Below are 15,057 nucleotides of genomic sequence, written 5' to 3' on the forward strand. Positions count from 1 at the left end.
TCGCCAACGATGACAGCTTGAATGACGAAGTCATCGTAAAAGAGATTGATGTGGGTGATATTTTCGGGCAGCCACCCCTTTTTTGTTCGTTCTTGTTGTCAGGTTTGGCTGGTGAGTTTGCTCAGCACAATCTGCAACTTCATTTTCGTCGCAAGAAAATTCCATCCTTTGCCACCAGGGGTATTTGACACGTTTCGCTGAGCCCCCCGGTACGGGTTATGCCGTCCTTGAGTTGCGAGTGCGCGACCCAAAACCCGAAGCGCACTCTCTGGAAAAGCATAACCTCAAACCCGTGCCGGAAGTCATGTACCGGACAGGCATTGACGTAACCGAGTCACAAGCGTACAAACCACCATACTCACATATACACATCCACACCGTGCCGTGGTTGGTGGGTCCGGAGGGAAATTTGCTTTTATGGTTAGTTCGGTTTCGTGTGTCTTCCCTTTCTTGTGTGCGACGTGTCGTTTGGCGCTCTGACGACGCTACATTGTACAACTCATTACGCTTGCGGATGGATGTCGTACGGGCGAGTTGTCAATGATGATTAATCTCACAGGTCCTTCCGAAATGAGTGCACATCATCACGATTTGTTTCGGCTTCCTTGTGCCGTGCCTTCACACGGGCAACTTTATCGTATCAATGTCTTGGCGAATAGATTGCCGTATCGCAGCGCAGTGACGTTCATCCAAGGGTTATGTTTCTTAACTTTAACTTTTTTTTCTCTGCCATTCAGCACTTCTTTTGATCGAGAAGAGCGAATCGGTAACGGTTCGACACTGTTCGGATGGCACGAATTTTGACCCAGCTTGGAATTCAATTAGGGCGCAACGCAAACGTGACGGGATCGGTTGGAATTTGATTAAAAAGTCGGATGAAAAGCGTCAATTCTTGATGCGTGCCAAACCGACATAATCAACCCAATGTGTTGTTTATTGAGTTGTAAAGCTATATGTTGATAAAGCTTTTCTGATCATTGTTGAGAATCATTCCTTTTTTTTTGTTTGTTGATAAAAAATGGCTAGAAAACATATTCAGAATTAATTCTTTATTTGATGTTTTTCATGATGGAATGATTTTTTAGTTTTTTTGTTTTTTTAAGTTTTGTCCCAAAACCAACAAAAAAAAAATACACATGTTGACAAAAATTAATGAATATAAAGCGACTGCAGACAGTCGATGTTTCGGCCCAGTTCCATTGACCGTAATTTGTGACTCTCACATGCTCTACTACCGAAAATAAATCGGTCGTTAACCCGCGTGCTCTGCTGCACGGTTTCAACCGCTGAAACAATCGTCCGCTTGTTTATTGAATGCAATTGCACAATTCGCGGATGGATAAGGTTACGTGCGAAATACGAGCACTGTTGTGTCCTTTTGTTTGCCCGCAAGTGTTGTATTACAGTAACCGAAAAAAAAACCTTCACCCCGTGGGTAAAACAAAAACACACACTAACACCAGTGTGAACATGATGCGGACTTGTTCCGCACCCATGAGCGAGTGGCATTTGAAATATTCAGAACGAACATTCCACACCGGTTTGTGGTGCAAACACAGAAAAAAAAACACCCACCAAGTGATTGTGTGGTGACGTTGAAACTGTACGCAATTTGTGGGTTGCGCATTCTCCTTAAAATAGGATTCGGTATAGGACGTAGAAGCAGAGAATCGTTTCAGATTCCTTCCGTCGAGGTGCGCGTCAAAGGGTGCTGTCACCGTCGAACCTGATAACGGGTGAAAGACAGATCTAGAAAATGTTCCGGTTTGTAGTGTAACAAATGAAACAAAATGGCGTAAAATTTAGCGTAAAAAAAATTTAAAATTGCCAACTGAGTTTAATGAACAAAAAACTTAAAGGAAAGCATTGTTTTCAAAAACAGTAGTTCACGCGAATGCACCTTGATCGGATGTAACTTTGGTACTCGAAAAGCTAACCAAAAGTTACATACGTTGCAATAAAAGTTTTGCTAAATAATTTTCAAGAACCAGTTGTTCAAGTTTCTGTTTTTTTTCGTTTGCTCTTGGCATTGCTAGGTACCGCAACCAATGCAAGCGATGTAACAACGATTCACCTTGAGTAGGTTCGTAAGTGTTTCTGTGGTTTGTCGTAAAAATAAAGTCCACCGGAACAAATCTGCAGTGTAACTAATTTTCAAGAAGAAGTGTCCTCGTACCGTGGGAAAACTTTTGTCCGCTTGTTGCACTTCCAGTGGTGTTGTAATAAGCTGTTGCAAGTTTGATTGCAGTTCAGCACTTCAAGGTTCACACGTGTGTGGTTTTAGGTATGGATTGTAATACGCAATTTTCTAACAAGAAAATTTTTCCACCTTGTAACGGAATGCGAAATGGAAGTAGTTTGAAGTAGAAAGCAAGATCACATAAAAATATATCGTAAAAAAATCGATCGATCTACCAATGGAGACGCCTGGTTGTTTTTAAGAAAATTTATTTTCTTGATTTTTTTAAAGGACAATTACATGAAATATTGAATTAACAGTGTTTTTGCGAAGAAGTAGACACATTAAAGAGTACGTATTAAAAGTTATTCAAATAACACAAACAATATTTTTATTCGCTTTTCTTCAGAGCGTTCTGTAAAAAACGCCTTCCCAGTACACACTGTCGTTGCGTCAAATGAAGTCGAAAAGTCAAATTTTAAATTTATTACGAAAGAAGATACTTTAAATTAGTACTTGAGTATCTTAGTTCGTAGCCAATTAACAAATTATTCAAGTTAAAAATAATAGCTCCAAGAAATATCATATTTTGATAACGATCAATTCAATCAATTTAAAGTGGTCTCAATACAATATATATTATTGTCTCAATATGTATGATTTTTTAAAGATTTTTATCTACTTACTTCTACACTTAGTAACATATTCACAAGCAATTCTTGGCAGGAAGATTGACTATTTCAATGCAGTCACACATAAACCAATCCTTAATGGGGTTTACCTTTGGGTCACTTTGTCACTTGATCAGAAAGAAAGTTTCTACGAGCACTTGTCTGAGAAACATTTCACCATTTCTGTCCAGCCCTTTTTGGTTGTTTGTGTCTTCAACTCACTTGGACAAAGGCTGTCCGTAAGATTTCATAAATTTATGACCGTAATTGACTGTCGGCTCTCTCGGCGTTTAGCTTACGCTAGCAATGACGTCATTAAGTGTCAACCCTAAATCAAATGGAAGTATCGTGACAATAGTGGAAAATGGGCAGTTTGTGTTTCTATTTATTTTTTTTATTGTTTATTTTTGTTGCTTCCTTTTCAATTCTGTATCGTGTGGAAAATGTGTGACATTTGCTCGATTTGCCTGTGGTAGAAACTTTCCTCCCGTAATGTTCTCTGTGTATGTGTGTTTGTAATATTATCGAAACGGTGGAGAAGGGTCTTTTATATTGATTCAATTTTGCACATTATCAGCACCAATGCAGCGCGGGCTATCGTGTGCCCTTTTTGCCATCGAGCCCGAGTGGCAGTAATGATCGGAACAAGTTTAAATGTTCCCTTTGTGTGTGTGTGTGTCGATAGCGTCGACTATCAAACAAAACCCTCCGGGACAGCGTGATCAGACGTGTCGATGGGTGTGTGAGTGTGGCGCGAAAATTAAGTGTAAATCTGATTACCTGAAACCTTTTTTATGGCGTACGATAGCGTTCGGGTAATAGGTTCGGTGGTAGATAAGTGGCACGTTGTAGAGGATGGGCGAGAAAAAAAAACTTCCAACGCTGTTCGAGTTGAAATAGGTCAAGAGGGAATTAAATAAACTAAAAAAGGGATATTACACGCCTGTTCCACTGGATGGAAATTAGTATTTGTTTTTGCATTTTAATGTACAATCGTATGATTTACAATCATGCAGTTTAAAAACTGATTTATGAAATTATCTTTATTGTTTGTTATTCAGCTGATATTTACAAAATATTTAAATAAAAATAATTATTATTGTGATAAAATAAAAAATGAATAAAATACCTTCTTCATGGCGCTACGTTGAATTGAATTCATTGCAGTGTTTTTCTTTTATTTATCATTTACCAAAGTTTTTCCACCATCACAACCACCAATTTTCCATCACATCGTTTTGGTGAGAAATTGCAATCCTGCTTTCTTGCTTTTATGCTGCACAAATCGCGCACAAAAACCGCCACGAACCTCACAAACTGTTCACAGCGGCACTGCTGCACACGCACTAGCAATATCTTCGTAAGCTGTTTATGTTTCTTCTCGACCAGCTGTAATCAGTGATGCAAATCAACGTAAAAAGAAGCAAAAAGAAAAAAAACAGCATCTGCTCAATCTGTAAGTTCAGGTTCACCCATGGGAAAACTAAATATGAATGATGAAACGCAAAGACTTACTGAAGGGAAAAATAATCTGCAAATCAACACGAGAAATGTCTGCAAAATAAAGTTGTAAACTTTACTGCAATCAGTTCCTTTCCTAAGGGCGTTGGGGTTTGCAGGCAATAAAAAGTTACAACACTTAACCACATAACGACGGTTGCTACTTTTGCATTATTTTGTAGTTTTTTTCATTGAATTCTTTTTATTTAATTTTTCTCCTTTGTGAGTTTTATTTCTCATTCCATGTTTTATCTGCTTTTATTAATCTCATGTAGATCATAATTACTTTTGTTATGTTTTGTTTCTATGTTTGTGTTTTCTGTTTTAGTTAGTTGTTTTAGGTAATAAAATTACGATTAAAAATTGTTCTATTTTTATTTTTGTTTTTATAAGAAAATTGTAGTATATCATTCACTTTGTATTAGAAAATGGTAAATAAAGGATCTGTCATACATCTCTTTCTCTCGTTTAGTCTGTTTCTATCCGTATTGTTTATGTCTTTGGTTACAAGCTAGCATTTGTTCAAACTATATTCAAAAAGCGCAGTTTTCATTATAACTTTTTAACTGTTAATTTACAAATTTCGCTTTCTTTCTCGTTGATTTTTTTGTTGTTTCTGTCCGTCTTTCACAAAACCTGTTTATAATTTGGTATGTTTGTCTTTCTGTCTGTCTGTCTATCTGTCCTTCCGTCTGTCTATCTGTCTATCTGTTTTGTCTTTCTTTCACATTACGACCGTTCTCACAATCTCACCGCAAAAACTACTCTGCTCTCCCTATCATCATCTCCAGCCCATCTCCTTCCAGAAGTGCCTTCAAGCCGTTTCTAATTGGGATTTTTTTCTTCTGCTTTTCTTTCTTTTTTCATTACCGTTTCCGTTGTGTATGTTCTGCCAAAAAAAATAAAAATATTTAAAAATCAAATCAAAAAATTCCAAACCAATATATATATATCTCTCTCTGCCAAACCAAACAAACAAAAATATTCGTTGTGTTTTGCTACATTTGTACTACTACCAAAATCAAAATCTTATACTACCAACGTAACAACTTTACCACGTTGATACAATATGTTTCTTTATAAAAAAACTTTCCATTCTCTAATGAAACAATGTTTGTAATCTAATAAAACCCACTTACTCAAATGTAATCATGCCCCATTTTTAATATGGGTATCGTACCCGGCCGTTTTTTGGGGGAAAATTTGTTCCGATGGAAATGCATCCGGAAATTGCATAAAACTCCAAATGAACCCATACGCAAAAACACACACACACAAATAAAACATAAACACATACAAACACATGCATTCGTACGGTATATACAATACGCACTCCACAAATACAATATCAACGCAATTGTACTGTCACTACTGCCCTCCAAAAAAAACCCATCACCATCGCTCTACGGCCAATACAAACTTTATCCAAAAATACATACATACACCCCATACACATGCTCAACCAAAAGTAGCTGCCACCACAGTCAAGGAGGTCGGTAATGGACGCTCGCCCCTGCTCCAGGATCCAACGCTCTTCGGTGGACGACCGCAGCCGTACAGTGAGTAGAGTTTTGCTGTTTGATTACCCTTTCCCGTTAGCTTCTCTGTTTAGTTAGTTCTTGGTTTATAGTTTCATTCTTTCTCTCTCTCTCTCTCTCTCTCTCTCTCTAGTTTTGAGCGGGTGTAGTTTGTTTCTATGTTTTATGTAGAGTGTTTAAGGGTGATAGCGTTTTATGATTGTGTTTAGTTTTGCGATTACTCTACATTTGGTTTCGGGTTTTTGTTTCATTAGGGCTTTTAGTTTTTAGATTTGCCATTTTGTGTATTTCATTTTGTACTCAAACATAATTATGGAAAAAGTTTTTTTTTTGTTATAATAATCATTCCCCTTATAAGCTTTACTCATCTCATCATCATGCTCATTTACTTAACCTATATTCCCTATCTTCCTTTCTTTCTAAATTTCTCTTTCTCTGTCTTTATTTTACGCTTTTATATTATAATGCTGCACTTTAAGCTTTCGATTGCTTTTGTATTGGTAGCAAAACCGATCATTATGAGGTTTTCTATGAATTTTGTCTTAGATTCTTATTCTAAGACAAGATATATTTGCTGATCTCATTACTATACTCTGTGTAGTGCAGACAATTAAGAGAAATATAAATGAAAAATAAAATAAAACTGAGTCAATTCTATAAAAAAATGCAATTATTTAAGTAAGTTATAGGGGTTTCAGAGGTGTAATTGACTTGTCCATCGAGATGTTGCTTTGTTGAGGGATATGAATTGACTTTTATATGCCTGAACAAAACAACATCTTGATGAACATGTAAAATATACCCTCGAAAACCCCTGTATCTTAATACCCAGGCAATAAAATGGTCTATTAAAATGTGCCAGCTGCTGGTTAAATAGAACAATTAATCTTTTAAACCCACACCTAGTTCGAGAACATTGTACATCCATTAAAGTGAACCATTTTGTTACTCTAGAGATCATTCAGTGCGATAGATACCGCCTAATAACCAAACAGGCTTTTATCGCTTCCAGCGAATGAACAACTATCACCAACGTAGCTTGTCAACTTTTGCCCGCCGAAAGTAAAAGTAAAGCTCCATTCCAGTAAAGCTACTTTGAACGAACGAGGCCCGCACTTGGAGTTGTCATGTATCTGTTTAGTTCTTAAGCGTAGGCGTTAGTTTGTACTAGAGGTTTGTGTTTTGTTTCTCTCCTCAAACGCAATAACACGCCTACCGTGAACTGGTTTTACTTTTTCTTACGTCTGTCAACTGGTATTAGGCTGCAAAGTGAATGGTTCGGAAGTTGTGCAACCTGTTTAGGAGCGTAATAAACCTGCTTGGTGTAGCTTGAACGTTCGACGTCTAATTCCGAGGGTGATCGTATGATTTGATATGATTTGATAAATATTAAGATTATTTAAAGGGTTTTTACATTTTTTTTCGAAACTGTAACTCAGCTAGTCTAAAGCTATGATAAGGGTCAAATCCAGGTAAAAGTTTATAATTATTTGATTTTATTTAAATAATTAATATAAATTACATTAAAAAAATATTTTATTAAAGAAAAAAACATAAATTTGCTATGAAGCAAATATTTATTTTGAATATAAATTATGTTTCAATATTATTTTAAAAAAACAGTTAGCTCTAAATACTCTACAAAAATCTCTGTTTTCAACCCAACACCTATGCTAAATTACTACGTCAATAAAATGTCCATTGCCGATTAAAAAGAACGATACCGGTATAACTCTCGATGTACTGATGTGTTCGCTTCGGTTCTATATGTTTTTTGTCTACTCAAAACATTGATCCAATTGGCACGCGATAAGCCGTATGTTTCGAGGCGCTTAACTGAAAAGGGAGGCCATTTTGCTGGCGCTTCGGAATGCAGTTGGTCAACGTGACAGGAGCTGTCAATCAAACGCACACACACACACACTCATGCGCTACAATGATGCATCGCACGAGGCCGGAAGGATTTGCGTACGGTACAATGACGCCACAAGGCCACCACTGATGGTGATGGAAATGATTGAATTATAAAGCTACTGGCTAGCCTCGAGAAAGTGACGCTAAAACCCTGTGACACTCACGTACACTAGCGTACGAGGGTGTATGTATAGATGTGTGTGCGCTCGTGACAGTTGACAGACCGGTCTTCGGTTCCACCCTTACGTTTTCACTATCCGTACACCATTTGTCAATCAAACCGACCACCGATCCATTTTGGGTGGTTTTGTTGGGGATGCATTGTGGAAGGTAGCTCCGCCAACCCAATCCAGCACCAATCGTCGCCTGTTGTACACTGCTGGAAAATGGGTAACCGTCGGCCATTTTGACAATCTAATTAACACCATCGGATTCGGATGGACATTAATTTCCACGGGGTGAAGGTGGGTTTTGTTCTGGGGCGAACGAAGGCGTTAGCATGATGCATGCACGAAACGCAAACAATGTGTTTGATGTCAATTTAAATTATAATCCCAAATATTCGCTCTCTCTCTCCGGGTCTGGTATGTAGCAGGATGGAAAATTAGTATCTCTGCAATCGATTATTTATTTGCTTGGATTGCAAATGCATGCGAAACAATTCCGGTGATGTTTTTAATCCTTTTATCTTTATCTTACAGTATACATCACTTTCAATAAAGAACTTTACATTTAATATTTTAACTCATCAAAGCCTCTCTTGCAACTCAGAGTAGGATATTTCAAGTTGAAGAATATGTTTTTCATGCTGTTTTTATGTATCATATAATTGTAGTTTGTTATATAATTTTAAAACACTCTACCTTTCTTTTTGAGTTGTATGTTTAAAAATTTAAAAACAACTTATACAACAAAAATCAGTTCTGTTACTAAATGATCTCAATTTTTATTTTTCACAAACTTTAAACATCTTTTTTATGTATTATAAACTCATTTTCTCCTTTTAAATTTTTCTGCACTCATACGTATTCAGTTCGCACTGCAAAATGAAGCCAATTTTGGAGACAAGCGGTTCTAAAATGAAGTTCACAATCAAAGTATATACAACCGCTTATTGACTTTCACTGTTTCACGTATGTGAAGTAGCTTGCGGCAGAAAATCAAGCACATCTTGAGGCGTTTGTGTCTGATTGCAGAAGAATGCATTCTTAACGATTTTCCTTTGAATTTGTGAGCCCTTTTGAAGTCATTTCATACGAGCCGGTGTTGCTCTTGCAGCAAGCAGATGCTGATGAGATGAAATTTTGCATCTCACATTTGATGGAAGTCACAAGATTTTTGAATAGTGTTTTCATGCTAATGATTTTGATTTACAATAAAAGAATGAAGGATTATTTTATTGAAGTTCTTTTTAAGGTAGTTGTACAAAAGTTTTTTATATTGCTAAAATTTAAATGAAACCCTTTCATTCATAAGCCTTTTATTTGTCTCCCTCTTTTTGTTTTGCTACCTTCCTTTTTTTATTTCATGTCATTCATCCTTACAATAAATTAATAATCTCATTCCCGCACGCTTTTTAACTGAACTGTGCCCTGCATAAGCTATTAAATCACCATTCATTGATTGTTTTAATCGATTCTCACCCAACCCTTCAGCTTTATCGTCAAAAGAATGAATTGAAATTTTCACAGAACTATCATCCTACCTGTTCGTCAGCTTTCCTTCGTTTCAGCTGCAATTCTGTCATACCCTGGCCCGATAAAGGCCTGAAACACATTTTACACGACACGGATTTAAATACCATATCCGTAGGTAGCAGCGTGAAAGTGGAAAACAAAAAAATCAATTTTATTTATTTTTTATTTGATCGTTATGTGCATTCCACCTTCATTCCCTTAACCCCTGGATGAAACTCTTTTTTTTCCCTCACTGTACTGTTTCCGCTTCGCTTCCGCATTCAATCGCTCTCGATCGTTTATTGGCTTGCACGCACTACGCACTGAATGTGTTTGAAGCGGTGTTTTCTTTATGTTGTTTTTGCTTTCTTTTTGTATGTATGTTGACAATTTTTTTTTCTTTTTCTTGCTTTGCTTTCAGGTAAGTACCTTTCACCATCACATACACCCTACAACGAGTACTCTCAACCTACTCAAGGGACCCGCTCAAGTAAGTAACAATCCTGTCCCGTAGTTCCCCCCGTAGTATCTTTCCTTCCCGAATGTCATGTAGTAACCATCCTTGATGAAATCCTATCCAAATCAAACGTTTTTACGGCTTGGAAACGGATACTACTTTCGTTCCGCTTCCGTTGGGCTATGTACGCTTCCGGTATATTAAAAGTTTCCTGCACGTGTTTTCAATAGAGGAACGAAAAGTTTTCTTTCACCGTGCTTCATTCGGGACTTTGTTCTAAAAACGTTTGCATATTCCTTACCGTTCCATGTTTCTTTCCTCTTTCGCGGAATCCGACGATGGTCAAAATTTGGTTTGTTTTCATTTCATAAAAAATTAATCACCGATCCGAAAAAAAAGCGAAGTGAAGATTTTCTTTTCGGTACTTACTTACGACCGCTATCCGACCGGAAGATACGCTCACTGACGCTCGGGATCTTCCGTTGCAGTGGAGTGGAAAAGTTGGAAAAGTTAAAACACTCCACCAATGGTCCTTTTGTTGACTTCTCATGCTTCTTCTGTGATCCAAAAAGTTTCGGACTAAAGCCCGGTCTGGCACAAAAACGTTCGTCGATTCGACCGATAGTTTCAATTTTCTTCTTGCATCTAAACTCCATTCTCACAGGAATCGATATTTTCCATTCTGGTTTTTTTCTTCTTCACCGCGAAAATCACAACTCCCATGTCTTATCCATGGCGAGGAGAACCACATGGTATAGGATTATTCTAGTTGTGGCAATTATTTTTACGTTCGATTAAACTTTGAAGAATGATTTCCAAACCGGACCCCGGACGTGCAGTGAAGCTCGAGAATGATATCTTGCTCTTGTCTGCCGCTTGTCCCCGTAGTCCTCCTGAATACCGCTAACACTTGACCACGCAACCGATAAGCTGTGTTCCGTTTTGCGTTTAGTGCACTTTTCGCTTACTTTTCGAACTTTGGCAACGGGGTTTTCAGCTACGGATGGTTTGCGAAATGATCTTCATCCTTTGCCGGAACATGTTGGTTGTGGTTTGGTTTTTTGGTTTTGACGGTTGGCTTGAACCGTTGAAAGTGTTAAATCCGGCCGTTTGCTAAAGCTATCATCCCGCTCGTGCATGGGATAGATAAATCTTTGTGATAATGTTTTGTGGCAATTTTTTTATTTGCAAGATTTAGTTGTTGCTGACATTTTTGTCTTATTTTTTAATTGAAATTGAAAATGACTTGAAATGACTAATTTTAGTATGTTTATTTGGATTGGAATTGGCTTATAAAAATTTATTTCTATACTTTTTTAATTTACTAAAACGTAGTCTATATTTTTTTGTTTTTATCTTTGATTTATCTTTTACTAGTAGACACAAGGCAGACACAAGAAGGGGGAAACTCTTCAAATATATATTCAAATACTCCGAAGGTATTCGAGAAAAACAGTATTCTTTGAATTCATGTATTAACATCCAGGCTAGTCAGACCTTAGCAAAGGTTGACTAAGAAATTAAATGTTGGAAAAAAAATGTAAAATATCTTAAATAAGCCCGTTCTTGCATTGATAACAAAATATTAGCTTATAAAACAACACTTTAAAAAAAAGTTTTTTACCTCATTGTTATTGACAGTTTTCCACTGTGTCACACTTGGAAATCGATGGATCATTATCGTCAACCATTTCGAAAATTGCACAACTCTCTATGCCAGTCCATTTTACTCGCAAATATCCTTTTTTTCGCGATCCGCAACGCATCGACGGAAAAGTTGAGTCACACTCGTCACAAAAATTTGCTCGCCAAAAGTTTTCCCCTAGATGGGAAAAGTTTATCCATCCCGTTTAGAAACACGAGCCCAATGATAAGGCACACACGTGTCCGTTGCATAAGCGCCTATAAAACTCATGCGGGCTGACGCGCTTCACTGTGACGAGAGTGACCCCGCGGAGAAAAATAGTAAAGTAAAGTTATATATTTTTTTGACCGATCCATCGATCTATCAATCAAATCCCTTGCTATTTTTTCTACGCGTTTCTCAATATCTCAAGAACGATATTATATTATCTGCGCTCCTGAATTGGCGCTCCTCTGCTAGGGTGAGTTATTTTCGAACGTCCAGCTCTAAAGCAATGAACATTTATAAAATCTCTCGGTTCATTTGGGCCGGCTCATTAGCGGACACTTTCGCTACGGCTAAGTTACTTTCCCGCGAATTTTTGGGGAGGGTGAGAAATTGAATCAGAAACTTATCACCAGCCAAATCTGCCGCCTGTCACCCTGTCCCCTAAGGGCTGTGGTGGTCTTTTCATCCACCGAGTAATGATATATGTCACGCTTCACGCCTCCAAAAAGGGACAAGGTAAATCCGATTAGTGGTTTCAGATGGAAGCAAGGTTTAATTTTTTTTCGTGCTAACAAAAGAAATATTTTTCCTCTGCGCTGGTATTGGACGAAACGGACGAAACGAAAATGTTTTGTTCACCATAAAAGGACCAGGACGCATGTAATGAGAGCAGGCAGGCATCGGCACAACTAAATTGAATGATCGAAATATATTGGAAAAACTGCTGCTACCCCATCCAGTCCGGTTTTTGCGGAAAATCGAAGCTTCTTCAGCAAATCAAAAGCAACGATAGAAAACAAGCGCCACCAGCCCATCGGCACACGATAACAAAGTGCCAAATCAAATGTTACCAGCGGCCGAGGAAGATGCTGCTTTTGTTATTGATTTTCAAGACACATTCTCCAATGGCTTTCGGCCGAATCGAATGATGAAAGATTATCTCAACCTACGCGCGAGCCCCGGTAAGCGTGGTAAGCGTGGATGAGGAAACATATTTGGTCCTCATTTCGCTTCCTTATTGTTTCCGCGACCATGGCCATGTTTCATTTCCACGATCGATCGATGATCACCGGAAACTGGGAATGCTCTAGCGAATCGAAAGCGAGAGAGAGATAGAGATTGGGTGAGTGGAAAAAGAAAAACAACAATCCACTCATAATAAATAATGTGCCAGCACCATCACTCTCTTATTGGCTTTTCGATAGTCGGTACGACGATGGATTCGATGATCCGTATCGAAACAAATCCATAACCATCATCATCTTCGTCGTCATCGTCATGAGAGTTTTTTTTTGTTGCCTTCGCTTCCTAGCAGCTTCATTTACTCGGATCAAAGGGAAACGTACATAAAGGAGGGAAATGCGAACACACAACCAGGGCTACCGAATGGGTGTGATAAATATGATGGATCTGGTTGGAAGTGGGCTTACGATGCTACCGCGCAGCAACGATATCGATGATATGGTAGATTTATGCGCTTCATATCACAACATCGATTCGTTTCAGATGAAAAGCCGTGCAGGCTTATCGCATTATGCTGGCGCTAGATTTGGTAGACAAATGATTTGTTTTTGTTTTAATTCATTTCGTATAGGAAATATGTTGATTTTTCGAATCGCTTAAATCAGCAAACAATGAAACGAGAGATTAAATTTTATTTCATTCTCTTGCTTAAAAAAATGGAAAAGAAAGACGCATTCAGAGTATAGTTTATTACAGACAATAAAGGAAAATATCAAATAAAAGTGGTGAAAATTATTTATTTTTCGTCTGTATTAATATTAGTAACATTACAAAAGATAACCTTTGTTATAAAAATCTTGGTAATGAACTGTCAAAAAGCGAGAGAAAGTAAACATTTTGTTAAACACTGTATTTAGCGTTAAAAATGACTAAAATTATTTTAAAAATACCATAGTTTACATATTCTACCTACACATTTGACTTAATCGTTTAATGTGCTCGTCATCAACTCGTATATTTCCTCAAGTAAAATATCAATTTTAATAATTATTGTAAATATATCATAATTTCTATTTTGAACAATAATTTGAAATGATTTGTATATCATTATCTACATCCATACGTGCCTCGAACGTGGATAATAGATTTTCCATGCATAAATCATCAGCATGTAAAGCCTCTGGCGGGAAAGTAAATCCTTCCCCAAAACACATAAGCTCATATGGTGGTATTTTAATCAAACAACGTAAATAGACCCCACCTGCCCATACCGTTGCCGAACCCGTGCTCTGCAAATCATGCAAATCCCTTTCGATACAAGTACACCGATACACACAGGAGGAGTTAGGAGGTGCAGTCTCGTGGACGAATGTGCTCATGCATTTGATACTAAATTAAATCTGCCCATCATCTCCTGCAGCTCGCTCCGATGCGATTTCCCCGGCTTACATTCCCATCCAGAATTCATTGGACAAGGTTACCATTCTCGTGCCACACTTTGGGTTCGGAATGTCTTCAAAGCGTGCTTAAAATTCCACCCAGCGCCGCCTTGTTGCATCCCGTTCTGGACCCGGTTATCGAATCACATCTCGGAAATAGACGTGAAACGCAAGAACTCTCTTTTACATTTGTTGTTTTCACTCGCACCATGTTTACCATCGACGCTTGTCTTCTTGGGTAGGACAAATTTAACTTCCGGTGTACCGGAAGACCGACCTCCGTTTCTTCCGCCATTTTGGGCAGTGGGTTAAGTGTAACGATCTTTGCAGAACTGCACATTATGCAATGAAGAAAGGAACACAAGACACAGAACATGAATGTAGCAGTAGCCTGGCCAATCTACCGGGGGAAAACCTTCGGGGACAGATGGTTAAATCCGACCGACAGGTATGGAACTTAAAATGGAAACGTTAGCTTTCCATTTTGTTACCCACCTTGACTGCACCTTGTTGTTGTATCCTTTCTACTATGGCATTTTCTGCTGCAATGGGACTGTCGTTCCCTCTTCGGATGGGGACGGAAAAACTACAGGAAAGGAGTTGGATGAAGGAATAAAATAATTCAACATATCGCAACAACTCTGCTCCATCTTATGCACAGTGACAGCTCTACCAATTCAATTATTTCACCACAGTGAAAGAACAGAGGCAACTCGAGGTAGCAGTACGTCCCGACGTATATTATTCAATATTTCATTGGTTTATTCTTGACATCGTTTCGACATCTTTTCTCTGTTCCAATGGAAAGCTAAAGCGCATGAAAATGAATGTACAAATCCTTTGCTTGCTTGAAGCTTGAAAACTATCA

General features: G+C 38.0%; 1 protein-coding gene across 14 annotated transcripts in view; it reads left to right on the forward strand.

Annotated features, from left to right (window-relative positions):
• The window catches only part of LOC125768381 (heterogeneous nuclear ribonucleoprotein L), a 182,837-nt gene that overhangs the window by 134,524 nt on the left and 33,256 nt on the right, over window positions 1-15,057 (forward strand). For 5 of the 14 annotated variants that reach the window (XM_049435957.1, XM_049435960.1, XM_049435961.1 and 2 more), the window contains 2 exons: window positions 5,820-5,909; window positions 9,900-9,968. The exons of 1 other annotated variant lie outside the window; for it this stretch is intronic. In XM_049435957.1, the coding sequence (XP_049291914.1) occupies window positions 5,820-5,909; window positions 9,900-9,968 (159 nt within the window). The remainder of the gene's footprint in view (window positions 1-5,819; window positions 5,910-9,899; window positions 9,969-15,057) is intronic. 8 more of the 14 variants (XM_049435959.1, XM_049435971.1, XM_049435964.1 and 5 more) reach the window with 4 other exon arrangements.

This window comes from Anopheles funestus, chromosome 3RL (genome assembly GCF_943734845.2).
Source record: "Anopheles funestus chromosome 3RL, idAnoFuneDA-416_04, whole genome shotgun sequence".
Lineage (NCBI taxonomy): Eukaryota > Metazoa > Arthropoda > Insecta > Diptera > Culicidae > Anopheles > Anopheles funestus.